Source organism: Hyperoodon ampullatus (assembly GCF_949752795.1).
Source record: "Hyperoodon ampullatus genome assembly, chromosome: 19".
Classification (NCBI taxonomy): domain Eukaryota; kingdom Metazoa; phylum Chordata; class Mammalia; order Artiodactyla; family Ziphiidae; genus Hyperoodon; species Hyperoodon ampullatus.
In genome coordinates, this window is record NC_136932.1 from 28795746 (window position 1) to 28812382 (window position 16637).

A 16637-nucleotide genomic window follows, 5' to 3' on the forward strand; every position below is an offset into this window, starting at 1 on the left:
CAAACACAGCCCAGCATGTGGGGGCAAGTTTCCATACATGTGGTCGTGACTCAAGAGACCAGATGAGGAAAACTGAAGCCTGGGCTCTTTCTCACAGTCTGGGGAAATCAGGCATTGGGCATCCATCCCTACATGTTACCTCCTCCCCAGAGGGTGGCTTCTGAGCCACCCTAAAAAGAACTAAGTTCTCTGCCCTCTGCGGGAGCTTTAAGATGCTGGGGGTGGGTGACAGGGAAAGGCAAATTGCTCTAAACTCTAAAGCACTGCTCTGCAATAGCATTTTCCATGATGATGGAAATGTTCTAAATCTGTGCCGTCCAATACAGTAGCCGCTAGCCCCACGTGGCTACTGAGCACTTAGAAGATCATGGCAGTGAGGAACAGAATTTTTTTTCTGGCCAATCCATGAAGCTTGCGGGGTCTGAGTTCCCTGACCAGGGATTGAAAACCAGCCACAGCAGTGAAAGCACCAAGTCCCAACAACTGCACCGCCAGGGAACAGAATTGGATGTCAGGGAAATTCTGTTCCCTGAGGAAGAGAATTTTTAACTTTTTAACTTAATTTTTAATAGAATTAATTTTCCTTAATTTTAACTAACTTACATTCTAATAGGCCTTTGGCTAGTGGCTACTGTAATTGACAGTGCAGTTCTAGGGCCTTGGGGATAACGGATTTAGCTAGACAGCGATGGAGGGAAAGCAGGGATAGTTTCGGTCCTCATCAGGCCCTGTGGGATGGGGCTGGGGTGGATGTCTTCAAAGACCCACAGAACAATTCTCTTGTCTCTTTATTCCTCATGCTTATCTGTCACCTCTTTTTCTAAGTTTCTCATCACACACTGATATCCCCACTCCTTGATGGTCTCTGTTGAGTTGTTGGATGTTGGAAGCCATCCTGGAGCCATTGCACCATGACAAAGTCATGAAGCAACGGAAGGCGAAACTGCAAGGCAGCGGCGTGCCAGGAAGGTGGACTACAGCTCTGTTGTTATGTTTTATGATAATAAATTTAAATATAGGGGCAATTTTGGGGGGATGTTGCTCCACGTGAAAGAAAAATTCCTCTAGGACTCCCCCTCCTGAAACTACCACAGAATGGGAAGTACCCACTAAAGCCCCGGGGAAATGGGTAAAGAAATAAGAGCCTGGAACTAAGGGGATGTTTTCATGAAAAACACCCTCGAGTATGGAGTTATGGCCATGGGCCGAAGTTCCTGATGATATAGAAATTTATGGTTCTATTATAAACGAAGATTAATTATAGAAAAGCAAATGCTTAGAGCAGAATTGGTTGCTAGGATAGGGAGAAAACACTGTCTCAGTTCAAGGAAACAACGAGAAAGGGCATGCAGGGTACATTGTAAATATTTTCATGGAACCATTGTAAAAGGATGAAATATTTTAATAGGACATCTAGAAACTAGGGGATATTTTTTTTAAAAAAATCTTTATAGAACATTTTGAGGTTTGATTGTGCTAAGATTGTTTGGTCACGTACCTGGTAAAGTAATCAACTACAATATATAAACCTGTGATTGTAAACAATAAAGAAGAGAGAGAAACATGCAATGCTGATTCTTTAAGAAGTGTGATAGATTTATTTCCTTCCCCGATGCTACCCATCCCTCGGTTATCCCCGGACTCGCTGGAGCTTGACTCCGGCAGTTGGAAGTCTCTCGGTGAAGGCACCTGGGAGACAGAGCTTTGCACTTGTCCCTGCCCGCTGTCTCCGGCGGGCGTCAAAGACCACACACCCTAGCCGGATGCCTGAACCAGGACAGTAGGGCTTCCAGCTGGTTTCTGGAGGCATAGACATCTGGCGATAGTTCTGGCAGGCTGGAGGAACTGTATCCATGCGGTGGTACACACAGTCTTGGCTGCCTTTTCGCTGCGAGGAGGTTAGCAGGTCATTGTAGGCCCCCTGAGCCTTGGCAGAGCAGGAGTTGTGACTGGGTGGGACAGAAGTCCATGGTATGTGCTGCCCTGCATCCTCCTTTCGAGGAACTGCCTCAGATATAAATGAATTTTGGGTCTGATGTGGGCCCAAAACTTGGACAGAGTCAGTTCCTAGAGGTTTCTTGTGAAGGCCAGGGTTTGGGATAAGGCCTGAGTTGTTATGGAGGCCTGGTCTCTTGGGTAAGCCAGAGTCTTGAGTAAGGGCTGGACCCTTATGGGGGCCAGGATCTCGATTAATTCCTGAGTTCTTTTGGAACTTAGGGTCACGGGTATGATCTGAGCTCCTGTAAATTCCAGCATCTTGGGTAAGGCCACATCTCCTTTTGACTTCAGTGGTTTGGGTAAGGCCTGGATTCTTATGGAGGTCAGAATCTTGAGTAAGGCCTTGGCTCCTGCAGACTCCAGAATCTTGGGTCAGACCTGGATTCTTGTAGTCTCCTGAGTCTTGGGTAAGGCTTGAGCCCTTATGGAGGCGAGGGGTTTGCACAAGGGCTGGGCTCTTATGGAGACCAGATTCCTGGCAAAGGACTGAGCTCTTGTTGACTGCAGAGTCTTGGGCAAGGTATGGACTCTTCTGTGGCCCAGAATCTTGGGTAAAGTCTGGACTCCTAGAGACTCCTGAATCTTGGGCATTACCTGTACTCTTGTCACATCCAGAATCTTGAAAAGGGTGTGGGCTATTATGGAAGTGAGTTTGTTGAGAAAGCCCTCGACTTTTATTGAGTACAGGCTCTTGGTTTTGTTCTAGATTCCTATAGACTCCAGAATCGTGCATGAAGCCTGAGCTCCTATTAATGTAAGAACTTTGGAGAAATGATGTGTTCTTGTGGAGGTCAGAGGGTTGGGTGATGTATGGCCTTATAAAGAAACGTCCATGTAGAGTAGAACCTAAGATCTGCTGGGAGCCAGAACCTTGCGTAATGACTGGCTTCTTGTGAAGGTCAGAATCTTGGGAAAGGCTTGGATTCTTGCAGAGGTAAGGATGTTCGTTAAGGACCCGAAGATCCTGGAGGACTGGATCTTGAACAAGGCCTGGGTTCTTGGGGAGGCCTGTGTCTCCGGTAAGGCCTGGGGTCCTTTGGAGGACAGAGCCTTGGTTGAGACCTAGACTCCCATGAAGTTCAGGAGGTTGGGGCTAGTTTTGGGTTTGGGAAGTAGTGGATAACTGGGGAGGGATGGGGCCCTGGGGAGAGAGGACAGACTGAGGAGACTTGGAGGTTGTGGGAAAGGTGGGGGTTTGTATTAAGGTGGAGGGCTTCTGGTGGTTGCTGTGTTGATGAAGGACAAAGGATCTGGGAGAATCAAGAAGCAGAGAAAGAGTGCATGGGGGAGGCATGGTGCATGGTGAGCTCTGGGCACTGGTCACAGAATGGAAGCAAGGTTGAGAAGGTGCAGCATCCTTGGAGTACACCAGGAATTGGGGGTAGACTGGAGTCTGGGGATCCCTGTTTCTCTTCTCAGACCGGCAAGGGTGGAAGCTATAGTAAGTGAAGGTCTTGGATTGTACAAATTTGTCTGTGGCATCATTTGAGATCTTCCATTCCATATTCCCCAACTCCATGTAACCCAATATGGGTCCTGTGGAGGGCTTGGCATTGTCCCCACTACATTGCTTCAGTGTTTGCTCAGCTGTACCAGAGCTCACCAGACCATGCCCCTCTTGGGGCCTGGAGAGGGTACCCAAGTCATTTCTGGAGTACCCAGAGTTCTGAGGGGGACACACATGGAATAAATTCTGCTTTACGCTGCGGGCATCGTAGACCACATGGCCAGAGGAGAGGCCTTGCCTGAAGTCAGACAAGGTAGAGGGAATAGAATCTAGGATGGGGGTAGGGGTGGTGGAAGGGACTGGAGTGGTCGTCAGGGCCATGACCAGTGCTGGGACGGAGGTTGTGGCAGAGATCGGGACAGGGGCTTGTGTAGGGGCTAGGGCAAGAGTAGTGGCAGGGGCAGAAGTTTGGGGAGGGACCACAGTGTTGGCATGGGTATAGGTCAGATGAGCATGGTTCAGGGTGCAGAGAGATGTATGAACCAGGGACTGGGCTGAGGCATGTGAGGGGGCCTGGGCTTGGGTCTGGGCTGGGGTATGGGCTGAGGTGTGCTCAGGGCCATGGACCTGGGCGGGGCTGTGCTCAGGGGTGAGGGCTGGGGAGCGGGTCTTGGCTTGGGGGGTAGTGTGCTCAGGGGGGTGCTTGTAGGAGAAGGTCTGGGCCTTGGCAGGAGAATGTGCAGGGAGCTGAACTGGGGGGCAGGTCTGGGCCCGGGCTGGGGCCTGGGCTGGCTCATAGTCTGGGGTCTTAGTCTTGCTCTCTTGGGGCAGGCGGAGTGGAGCCACGTCCACCTTGCTTCTCCTGCGGAGCTTGGAAGATGTCTCTTACCTGGAGTTAAAGGTGTCTTGGGACTTTAAGGCTGTGACCGGAGGGGCGTCCCCAGCTCCCACTACCCCCTACTTCCACAGTCCCCGTGGAGCCTCCGTGGAAGCCCAAACCCGTCCACACTGAGGCGGCATCCAGCAGCACTTAGAAGCCGTCTCATCATCTGTTTCTGGTATCCAGGAGTCAAGGTGGTTTGGGTGCCTGAGCAGGAAGCTCGGGTGATGGCGGAAGCGGGGAGGAACTCTTGAGCGTATGTTCCTGGGATCCACGGAGCAGCGCATGCACATGCGATGGCTGCCTACACAGCTGTCTTGCTTGTCTGTGGGGAAAGGCGGGATTGGACAGGGCCTGGGTTCCTGAGGGGCTGAGAATCAAGGCAGCGATTGAAGAAAGGGGACAGGCCCACATACCCTGAGCCCACCCTGGCGCCCACTTACCTTTGGGGAAAATACAGTTGAAACTTGCCCGCAAGAATCTCTTCAGATGCATCCAGAGCTGAGGGAAGCAAGGGAGGGTGGAGGCCGGGATCAGGGTGAGCCCTGAAATCCAACACTTGTCCGGCCACAGCGCAGCAGCCCACCCATTTCAGCCCCTTCAAGACCCCAGGGCTCCCCCAACCCCACTGCCCAGATCCTGCCCTCACCAGAGTCACCACATTGATTCACACACTGAGCAAGATGAAGCTTACCAGGATCAGAAGAATTGAGTCTCGTAGGTCCTGCGATTTCCTGGGGGTGGTGCCAGAGCACGGCTTGGGTAGGTAATGGGTTTACTCAGCCATGGCCTGGTGTCTCAGGACTGCCTGGGTCCCCTGGTCTCCATATATATACAGGGAGCCAGACTGGGTCATAATGGGGCAGGTGGTGGTGTCACAGTGAAGGAGGGGGATGAAAAGGAGGGCCCAGTATGGCATTCCCTGGTTACCAGGGTCAGGTAAGCTGAGCCTGGACAGTCAAACAGGGCCCGGAGGCCGGCTCACCTCCCCTCGAGCAGTCAGTCATTTGCTCACCGCCCGCTGATTCACTTGTTCAAATGACACATTCCATCTCTTGGCCCCTCCTGAGACTAGGAAGACCTTGGCCTCAGAGACCTGCTGAAGGCCTGGCTGGAGTCCAGAGCCTCAGCCTTCTTCATGCCCTTCACTGGCTGTGGAGCTGGACCTGCCCAGATGTGGAACCTCCCAGTTTGGAAGCAGAATCTTTTATCAGGCTCTTTGGGGACAGGGACAGCTGAGACACAGAGGAGGTGCCCAGAGACCAGTGGTTTGGAGTCTGCAGCTGCAGATCTACTTAGTGCATGGTATCGGACCAGGAGGGGCCTGCTGGCAGGGCTGTGGCCACTAAACCAAGGGGACCCTCAGGCCAAGAAGGGGACACTGGCTTCTTATTGCAGGAAGCCAAGGGCAGGGACCCAAGCTGGCAGAAGGAGTGGTGCTTCCAAGCCACAGACCGCCAATGTTTTCTGGACCCTGGCGCTCTTTATTCCTCTCTCCATGCCATGCTGCCCCCCACCCGCCCCCATTAGCTGTTGGCCAGTTCATTTTCCCAGCCTGGCTTCCATGCAGGGAGGGCCTCAAGGCCGAGGTGGAAGGTAGCAGCGAGTTGGCCCGCACTTGGCTTCCTGCACTTGCCACTTCAGCTCCAGTCTGTCATATACCCGGTAGTTGGCATTGTCCCACGGGTTCCAGCTGAGTGGCATGAAGGTGGGCAGGGGTGGAGGGTGTTCGGTAGCCTGGACGTCGGGCAGAGTCTGGGAGGGGCGGAGGAGCAGCGCTGAGCTGGGATCCGAGGCCCGCTGGTAGAGGCCTCGGCCAGCACCGTGAGGGAGGCGGAGGTGGCCAGAGGGCGCCTCACAGGCAGCATCTCTGCCCATTCGGCCTGCGGCGCCGCATCTCGTGGGGATCCAGGGAGTAGTTCAAGTGTCCCGAGGAGGGGCGCGGGCTGCGGTTGCGCTGGCTGTGAGCACAGCTGGGGAGGCTCTGTCCGTGGGCCGGGGGGGAGTTGCGCTGCCCGAGGCACCGAGGCACCAGGGCGGATGGAGGCTCAGAGCCCTCCAGACCACGCCACTGCTGATCCCAGGAGACATACGGGAGATGGCCCCTTGTGGGGTAAGTGCTGTGCCCCCCAGGGACCCATGAGGATTAGGGGGCAGCCATCAGGGAAGTGGTGGAGACGAGGTCCACTGGTCAGTGTCCACGTGGCCCTAGATGCGGGATGGTGAGCAGGGGGCCCCGAAGGACTGAAGCCTTAGCTCAGACTTGGCCTCCACATGCTTGGGCATGCGGTGCAGCTCGGGCGACAGGTAGAGACAGGGTGGTGGCAGGCTGGCCAGGATGCCACCCTGGCGGCCCCAGAGGCCCACGTTGGAGGGCAGGCCCATCTGCTGGTAGAGCCCTCCCCAGCACCCCCACGGGTACTTTGGTTGTGGGAAGGAAAGGTCGTCCTCCTCCTCCAGACAGAAGTCCGGGTCCTCCCAATCAAAGGAGGGCATCAGCCGCAGCTGTGACATCCCGTGGCTGTGATGCGGCCTACGGAAGCCTGAGCGGCTGTAGGGGAATTGTCTGCGGATCTTCGGCCTCCGCTGGTGGGTGCAGGGGCGGCAGCTGCAGCTGCAGCTACAGTTGAGGAGATGATGGTAGGAGGACGAGGAGTAGCTAGTTGGCCGGGCCATTCTCACTTCCACAGAGTCCAGGGTGCAGTGGACGTGGATGTCTTTGGGCTTGGCTGGAGGCTGTTTGGGGGAACTTTCACAAGCCTGCGAGATTTCATCTGTGGGAAGCGAGAGTCCATGAGGGCAGGGCAACTGTCAGAAGAGTTCAGGGTTGGGAACCTGGGGACCTTGGTTTCTAGGGCCCTGGGAATGGCGGGGGTGGTGTGCCCCCTACCTGTCTTCTGTACTTACTTTTCTGATTAATCCAATACATGGCCTTGTCTAAGGCATTCTGGAGACCATGCCATATCTGGGGTGGGGTGGGGTGGGGTGGGTGAAAATGAAGGCCAGGCTCTATACCCTCACCCCCATTCCCAGCCAAGACCGTTGCTGCAGACGGAGGTGCAGTCTGCAGCTGGTTCCCACCCTCTGCCCTCTTCACCCCTACTGGTGGTCCCCAACCATCGCTGACCATAGTTGCCATGCTGATCCCAATGCTGACAAGAATGACAAGGCCCAGCAGCAGGAGTAGTTAGTCCTCCACATTCTGGGTACTTTCTTGGTATTGATGGCAGCACCCCAAGTTGTCATACCAGAGCCGGTTTTCCATGGTGGGGGGGGCGTCCTAGGGCCACCTGGACCGTGGGATGCCCCCTGCCCACCGGCCCTGACCCACAGTGAATTCATGCCAGGACCTGGGGACACCCACCAACAGGTGAGGGAGCATGGTCATAATGAGGCAGGTTGCAGGCAGTCACAATGCAGAGGTGCCCAATCTTTCATCCAATCAGCAGGCCCTTTATGTGGCCGTCTCTGCCCTCGGCTCCCACTACATGGAGCCTTGTCACCAGAGTTCAGTCTCTCCTTCTGTCTCCATGGGGCCTTGCTTAACTTGATTTGCAAGCAGGGTTGCTACAGATGAGAGACATTCTTCATAGTGACTGGATCATGCATATAGCATTTCCTCCATTTCATTGTTCGAGACATTAGGGCAGCTTATGTAGCCTGTTGGGCTTCTTAGAACTAGCCTGTAGTTCTTTAAAAGTTTCAAGAGAAGCCAAAAATCCAAATTTCTCTGTGAAATATCCACATTTTAAAAGTAGCAAACCAGGGCTTCCCTGGTGGCGCAGTGGTTGAGAGTCCACCTGCCGATGCAGGGAACATGGGTTCGTGCCCCGGTCTGGGAAGATCCCACATGCCGCGGAGCGGCTGGACCCGTGAGCCATGGCCGCTGAGCCTGCGCGTCCAGAGCCTGTGCTCCGCAATGGGAGAGGCCAAAACAGTGAGAGGCCCGCGTACCACAAGAAAAAAAAAAAAAAAAAGTAGCAAACCAATTCAAATTTTAAACTCTGCTGGCCAACAACATGGGCCACACAAAACACACCAGTTTGTAACCTCTTATGTATACTGTATAATGCTTTTGTTCTCATCTTCTCATATGATCCTCAGACTAGGGAGCAGATACTATTATTCGCTTCATTTTACAGATGGAGAAACTGAGGCACAGAGCAGTTTAGTAGCTTGTCCAAAGTTTGAGCACCAAAGCTGGAACTTGAGGTTTTTACAGTGTGCTTTTTTATCCTCATTACAAATGCATCCTTTTAGAAAGAACCTTTTCTTATCCTAAAGATAATACATATTACAAAATACAATAAAGTACAGAAAGGTCAAAACAAAGAAAAAACGACCACTAGTCCCAACATGCAAACATAAGCACTATTACTTAGTGTATTTCCTTACAGAAAAAAAAATTTCCCTATTCATTCAGTCAGAGGTACCGGCTGTATAGGTTAAGATCTGTGCTAGGTGCTGGGGATATTACAGTGAACAGCCATAGTTCCTGCCCTCAGAAGGCTTACAATCTAGTGCTTGTTCTTTGTTCCATTCATTGCCAACCTAGATGTGAATATCCAATGGAGCTTCTTCAAGAAGCCAAAGAGTAAATAAGCGGATAGTGCATTTCACGTGTGCCCAAGACCCCCAGCCGCCCAGTCCCACTTGGGCTTCCTCCCTAGAAACGAAATGAGAGGATTGGACTCCTAGTGAAGGAGTTAAGATGCAGAAAGGGATAGGCCTTGAGAGTACTACCGAACTCTCAATTCAAGTGGCCGAGGACCTCGGTCTCGGCCCTCTCGTCCTCAAGGAAAGGGGTCGGGAGGGGGCAAGTGGTACGTGGCGTCCAGAAAGATGACGAGGGTCCACAGGAAGAGGCGGTCCACCACCATGGCCACAAACTGCCAGTCCTCCTTCAGCTGGGGGTAGGAAGAGGAAACTGTTCCTGAGCTCCAAACCCCCAGGGAAGGCGGCCCAAAGTCCCTGTACTGCACCCACGCCCTCCAACCACGGCTTTGAGACAAGGGCGGGCCCGCAGAATAGCAGAGAGCGAAACTGCGGGCGACGGATGTGAGTAAAGAACAAGTGGGAAGCCAGGGGGCGGGACCAAGTGAGGCAAACTTCCAATCAGAAAAAGAAATCGAGTTCTGGGGGCGGAGCCTAAGTTTGCCAGTGGAGCCAAGGCCGCCCAGGCCTTGCCTTAGCCCACCCTCTTTGGAGTCACAGCTTCGTGGTCCTCCTGTTCCCACAGCTGTTGAGCGGTGTAGCTGATTGAAGAAACAACCTCCCGTAGGTCGGGAGGCAGGCACAGAGCCCGGCTTGGACCATCGATAAATGGCCGCAGGTCCGGGGAAGACAGTTCAGGCTGGAACGTGGAAGAGGCGAGTCTGTTTGGCCACGACCGGGGCACAAAGACGGCCTGCGTGGGTGCTCTAGGCCCCGCCCCAACTCCCTCCTCCAACGCCCATCCAGGTTTCCAAACGTGAGAGAGCCCTTCAGGTTCTCTTCAACAGCGGCGACCTCTCTAGCCTTCCGCAATTCCTCCTATTCCCTTACGCTTTAGTTCCCACCTCCCCGCAAAGTGGGCAACAGAAGGAGGACTACAACTCCCATGATGCTCAACCACGACATCCTCTGAGAGCTTAGGACGCCTGCCTCCGCACAGTCTTCTGGGAACTGTAGTTCGCCCTCTCCCTTCTACGTGGGCCATGGGGAGTAGATACTACCTGTTGGGTTTGGGGAAGAGAAAATCATGTGGTGGCTTGCGGATGAAATATTCATCTGTTCCCCGACCCCAGCCACTTCCTGGAGAATCCCTGAGAGGTATAGGAGGTGGCTCCGGTATCTGGTCTCTCTCAGGTTTGGGTCTCTTCAGACCCAGATACGGAGGGAGTTTGTGGATAAAGATCTGCAGAGTAGAAGAAGAGGCGTGTTGGAGGGGGCTCTTATGCTTTCAGACCAGAAGGGAAGCCGCCAACCACCCCCACGGCACGTGCCCATTCCTGCTCATGCGTGCATGCATCCCACAGATGAAATGCAACTACACAGCCCAAGAGTCCTTAAGGGGGTTAGGAGGCATCCTGACTGGAAAGAAAAGTTCTGAGGGCTTCCACCCTGATAGTACCTAACCCTGAGAATGCTTCCTTGGGACCCACGATGGGCAGTATTGATGAAGAGAGTCTGGGATCTACGCAATGTTAATGATGGGAGGATAAAATTAATTGGGCAACATTTCAACACCCAAAGACCTTGGCACTTTGACGCTCTACCAGGAGTTGTTGTTCTCCCTCAGGTCTGTGAAAGGGAAGGTTGAAAGTTGGTGGGAGTGAGGAGCGATACCTGGACAAAAAGCCAAATACTAGGATTGAGAGTTAACACAGGTTGGAGAGGAGATCTTCTTACCTGACGGACCCAAAGGGGCATTTGGTGGGTGTGGGGTGAGCGATGGTGCAGGTTGAGGACTACGATGTTAAGGATGACTGAGAAGGTGACGAGGACCATGGTAAACATGAGGTATTTGATAATGACGGGGACAGACAGGGAGGTCTCAGGCACTTTGTCTGCCAGCAGCAGCAGGAACACAGTAAGGGTCAGCAGGGCAAAGATCGAGAGCCCCATCTGCTCTACTTGGGGGACAGAGGGGAAGGCGGAAGGATTAGGCTTTGCCAGAAAGCAATCTCCCTGGCATAATCAGTGACCGTGTTTCCAGCCCACTCAAGGACAGGCTTTTGGAAGGGCCAACTGCATGCAAATAACTCCTACATTTATACCTCCAACCTGGACTGATTCCCCTAAATTCCACACTTGTATCCACCTGCCTACTTAACCTCTCCATTTGGGTGTCCAATAGACATCTCGAACTTAACATGTCCAAAACTTAATTCCCTCACCACCGACTCCTCCCACTGTCTTCCTCAGTTCATAAATGACAACTCGATCTTTCCTGTGGCTCAGGCCAAATCCCTCGGAATCATTCTCAGCTCTCCTCTCTCTCATCCCATATGCAATCCATACCAAACCCTATTGGCTCTACCTTCAAAATATATCCTGAAACTGATGACTTATCCCATCTACCACTACCATCCTGGTACAAGCCACCATTACCTCAGATCTGAGTTATTATAAAGGCCTCCTCTTTGCTTCATCCTTTGCCCCCCTGCTGACTGTTCTCAACAGAGCAGCCGGATTGATCCCGTTAAAATGTAAATCAGATCATATCACTCCAGTGGTTTCCCATAGCCTTTAGCATAAAAGTCCTTACTGAAGTCTACAAGGCCTTCCCATTTGCTCTCTGACTACATCTCATACTGTTTTCTCTCTTGCTTACTTCTTTCAGTTATTACTTCATTGGTTATTTCTTGAATATGCAAGGCACACGCCCACCTCAGAGCCTTTGCATTCACTGTTAACTCCTCCTGGTAATTTCTTCCCCCACATATCTACCAGGGTCATTCTCTCACTTCCTTCAAGTCTTTGTTCAAATATTGATCAAACATTCCCTTTTTAGTGAGGCATTCACTGACCATCCTATTTTTAAATTGCAACCCCTGTGATAAACCATAGCAGAAAAGAATATGAAAAAAAAATATATATATATATATATATGTGTATATATATATATACACACATATATATATATATATATATAAATGAGTCACTTTGCTGTACAGCAGAAATGAAACACAACATTGTAAATCAACTATATTTCAACAAAATTGTTTAAATAAATAAATAAATTGCAACCCCTACCCCCATTCTCATCCTCCCCAAACCCTTTTCCTGTTTTTCCTTCTTAGGAATTGACCTCTCCTAATATACTATCTAAGACTACCCTGGTGGCACAGTGGTTAGAAATCTGCCTGCCAATGCAGGAGACACGGGTTTGAGTCCTGGTCCAGGAAGATCCCACATACCGCAGAGCAACTAAGCCCGTGCACCACAACTACTGAGCCTGTGCTCTAGAGCCCGTGAGCCGCAACTACTGAGCCCAGGTGCCACAACTACTGAAGCCCGTGCACCTAGATTCCGTGTTCCACAACAAGAGGAGCCACCGCAATGAGAAGCCCGTGCACTGCAACGAAAGTAGCCCCTGTTCACCACAACTAGAGAAAGCCCCCGCGCAGCAACAAAGACCCAACGCAGCCTAAATTAATTAATTAATTTAAAAAATAATAATATACTATCCAATGGGTTTATTTATTTTGTTTACTGACTGTCTGCCCCACTAGAACATAAACTCCACAAGGGCAGGGATTTTGTCTGTTTTATTCACTGATGCATTCCCAGTGCCTTGCACATTACAGATGTTTAACAAATATTGTTAAATGAATGAATGGACCAACCCCTGTAGCAGGAACTATATAGCAAATCGAAGGATCTGAAAATGAAACCTAGTATATAAGAATATGCCAGGTGGCTGGTTATTACTGTGGCATACAACAGGCACTGAAAACTTCATGGAAGGTATTGAAATAAATAACTATTATGGTCTGTTCTACTTGAGTCTTGTAATATTGGGTCCCAAGATTTGCCTTGCTCCAGGAAGAAGGAGAAGTTACATGTGGAAGTGTGTTCTAGAGATTCATCACTCTCCTTCCCTAGACTGAGAGAGGGCTTGATTACACAGAGAAGGAAAGAGTGTGTTTTCTGTTTGTTTTGTTTTGTTTTTCAGGCCACAGCAGTAAAAGCCCAGAATCCTAACCACTAGGCTACCAGGGAACTCCCAGGAAAGCATGTTTTGAATATGAGTGTTTAGGATATCAGTCTCTGAATCAGACTAGTACTAAGCAGGGTTGGAAGAGCAACACTGCCTCTCTCTGTGTAATGTCAGGTGAATGACTTCAACTCACTTAGCCTCTGTGAAACGGGAAGACAATTCAGTACTTACCTCACAGAGTTGTGAAGATTAGAACTGAGTTAATATATGTAACACATTGTTTGTATTATCTTATAGCAAGTGCTCAAAATTAGAAAAGACTATACCTACACTTACACAAAGCTTACAGAGTACCAGGCATAGTTCTATTAACTCCGTTAATCCTCAAAATAGTCCTATGGGGGAGGGACAACGACTGGCCTATTTCCAGATCAGGGCACTAAGAGATTAAGGAATTTGCCCAAGGTTACTCTGTTAGCATATTGTGCTGTCTCCCAGAGAAATGTTGGCTATTATTTCCAAGGGAGATAGGAGGTTAAGGGACTAGTAGGCGGCATTTGACAAGCGGGGGGTGGGGGGTGGGGGGTGGGGAGGATGCCAGGAATGGGGAAAGGGAAAGGAAGCGTTAGCTAAGCCTGGGAGTTTGTTGGTCAGAGGAGTGGCAGTTCCAAGGATGAGATCCTAGGACTCTGAAGGGAAGAGTTCAGAAGTTACTGGGTGCAGAGAAGTGAGCAGCAGAGGGGAGGTAGAGCTTGAGGTTGGAGGGGAAATCTGGATGCAGAGGCAAACGCTCTTCCTGAAAGGAAAACCTGGGTCAGACTGCTGAAGCACAGTTCATGAAGGCTTCAGTTGGCACGAAAACCTTCCCTGTATTATAGGCGAAGAGGAAGAACCTGAGAAATTGGTAAGAAGGAGTGCTGGGCCCCTTCCCCTCTTACCTGCATCTGGTGGCAGGTAGAAGACGAAGATGGTCAGAAGAGTGATGAGGATGCGTGGGGCAATGACGTTGACCAGGTAAAAGAGAGGCTTCCGGCGAATGATGAGGTAGAAGGTGACTTCTTCACGCCATCTTTCCCCCCCTCCCCTAGGATCCACTGGAGGCTGGATTAGCCGAGAAGGCTTGTGAATAATCTCCCATTGACCATTCTCGTGGGCGGGGGAGGGAGAAGAGAAGGTGACACAGATGTGGAACCTGTCTTTTTTGGTGCCAGATACGGCTTTCTGTTTTTTTTTTTTTTTTTTTTTTTTGCCTCACTGCACCACTGCGCTGCTTGTGGGATCCTAGTTCCCCAACGAGGGATTGAACCCGGGCCCTCAGCAGTGAAAGTGTGGCGTCCTAACCACTGGACCGCCAGGGAATTCCCAGATATGGCTTTCTCTGCCACATCCTAGAGCAGGGGGGACTGATGTAATAAGGGGCTAGCTACGGTCCCTGGGCTGGACAGCCCATCTCTAATAAATCTGAGCAAGTCTCAATTTCCATAACCATAAAATATAGACAGTTACACCTATCTTGCTGAACCCACAGCGACTCACTGATGGAGTATATTTATCAGCCTGTTAGAAACTGGAAATCATAAAGCCCATGGACATGGGAGCCATGCCCACTCACCAATAAAGGTGCCTTCATGAATGTGCACTTCCTGCCGCTCCTGCCCATCGGGACCCAAGCCGGTCTGCAGACTGACTTCTGAGCTGTCATAGCTATAGGAACTGAACACCATGGTGCAGTTCTGCCAGTCAAAGGGGAAGTAGGTGACCGGGATGGAGTGGAGAGTCACTAGAGCTGCCAGAGAGCTGGTCAGGGCTGGGGGAGTTGGGGAGGTCACAGGGCAGACAGGGGTCAGAGGATATGGGGCACTAGGGAGATAGGGACCACCAGGGGAAGATCCCAGAGAAGTGGAGTCACAGAGGAATAAGAAGGTTATGCGGGGAAGTCATGGACAATGGAGGGGGGCGGTCACTGAGGAAGACTGGAAGTCAATGAAAGTGGACAGAGAAGACGAAACTCAAAGGAAAATCAGAAGCGTAAGAGAGACGTGAGGGTCATGGGGATAATGGAGGAGGGATATCCGAGTGAGGGTTCCTAGGAGCGCCTTGAGCTTCTCAGGTGGGGCCCGGACACCTGGATGCTGCAGCTGCTGCGATAGGTGCCCGGGGGCTGCCAGCGCACGGAGCCGTCGGAGGACACCACGATGCTGATGTCCAGAGCAACGTCAACATTTCCGTTGTTGCTGCAGGGAAAGAATCTTCTCATCTGGGATCAGGCCCCTCCCTCCGGAGGCCGCGCCCCTCCAGAGGCCCTGCCCCACCTCCCAGACTTTGGGAACATCCTTACTTGTTTAGGAGCACCACGTCTGGTAGCCACACGGATTCGGCAGTGATGCGGAGTGAAGTGATGCCCTCGTGCTCCTCAGAGTCCCAGCTCAGCCTGTCGTCAGTCCACTCCTAGGGAAGCAGAGGCTGAGGGGCCGTCTGGGGCTGGGGGCTGGAAGAAGTCTTGGGATGTGCGAAGGAAGCCCAGGCAGGGAATGCAAGGGAGGAGAGCCGCGCAGGCATGGTCTGTGGTTCCGGAGGCCGGGGCTCTGTTTAAGACTCCAGCTGCACTCTTTGGGACCCTATCAACTAATTTCCCCTTCTCTCTCATCGGGCCCCAATTTCTTTTTTCTGTAAAAACGAGGGGGTTGCACGCTAGCCTCTAAAACAGTGGTTTTCAAACTGCAGTTAACGACCCTTTTCATAGGTCCGGAATCAAATGAGTGGCCCCAAACCAGTGTTAAAAAATTTTTAGAATGAAAAATGCATGGAATGCAGCTCCCATAGTAAAGACAGGTATTGTTTCCTGAAGCTTCTGTTTCAGTTATAAATGTGTTTTCTGAGGTCGTGATGCAAAAAAAAAAAAAAAAAAAAAAAAAAAAAATCTTACTGGGCGGGACATTCGAGGAAATTGTAAAGGCAGCGGGACGCCCGCCCTTTCCACCCTGCGGGGGTCTCCGTACCAGGTCTAAGGAGACCTTTGTGCTCATCTCCTCATCCTTCTCGTTCTAGAAGGGAAAAGTTTAAAGGGTAGATATGATGGCAGTGTAGAGAAATGAGGGGCTCGGTGGGTAAACTCTCCCTGGAAACTCCCCTCTTTTTCTGAGTCGCACCCTCTTCGGTTCAAGCCGACCTCCTATAAACTGCGTTGGCTTAAGCTCCGCCTCTATCTCGTAAACGTCCTGCTGGCCATACAGCCAGCCAGTTCATTTATCTGTCCCAGCCCCAGCCGGAGTGAATCTCTGCCCGCTGTTGTTTATTGACCTTGTCCGGCACCAAGGTCCGCCCCAGCCTGTGACCCCGCCTCAAAGTCCGCTCTCTGGCCTGTCCATCGGCCCCAGCTCCACTTTGAGATCCGCCCACAGGCCCGTTCATCATCCTGCCCGGCTCAATCCTGGCCCGTCCAGCAGCCACGCCCACAGCTTGTCCATTGGTCCGATTTCAACCCAATCTCTACTAACGGCCCGTCAGTCACCCAGCCTGGCCTCGCCCCGGACCCCATCCCCAGTGGTCCCTGGGTACTGCCCTGCCTAAAGCCACGCACCCCAGCCGGCTCGTGGGCCAGACCTCAGCTCCCCGCGTGCGCCCTCACCAGGCTGATTAATTGCGCTAGGTTGAGACCAAGGCTGACC

General features: G+C 51.7%; 1 protein-coding gene and 1 pseudogene across 2 annotated transcripts; both read right to left on the bottom strand.

The window, feature by feature from the left end:
• Positions 1-1630: 1630 nt before the first annotated feature.
• LOC307067910 (uncharacterized protein SPEM2-like) lies at positions 1631-7707 on the bottom strand (annotated as a pseudogene). Its single transcript has 9 exons — positions 7690-7707; positions 7453-7605; positions 7233-7290; positions 5843-7099; positions 5020-5059; positions 4769-4826; positions 4445-4650; positions 4073-4168; positions 1631-1927 (listed from the first exon to the last, which is right to left on the bottom strand). The product of its transcript is annotated as an uncharacterized protein SPEM2-like (transcript).
• A 1411-nt stretch (positions 7708-9118) lies between these two features.
• Positions 9119-15995, bottom strand: LOC307068466 (acetylcholine receptor subunit beta-like; the record flags this gene model as incomplete). The annotated part of the gene is made up of 9 exons (XM_079726341.1): positions 9119-9232; positions 9538-9700; positions 10040-10221; positions 10716-10939; positions 13908-14117; positions 14582-14729; positions 15095-15203; positions 15308-15417; positions 15969-15995. The coding sequence occupies 9 exons, from the start codon at positions 15993-15995 to the stop codon at positions 9119-9121; spliced, it is 1287 nt and encodes a 428-aa protein (XP_079582467.1).
• Between the last annotated feature and the right edge of the window lie 642 nt (positions 15996-16637).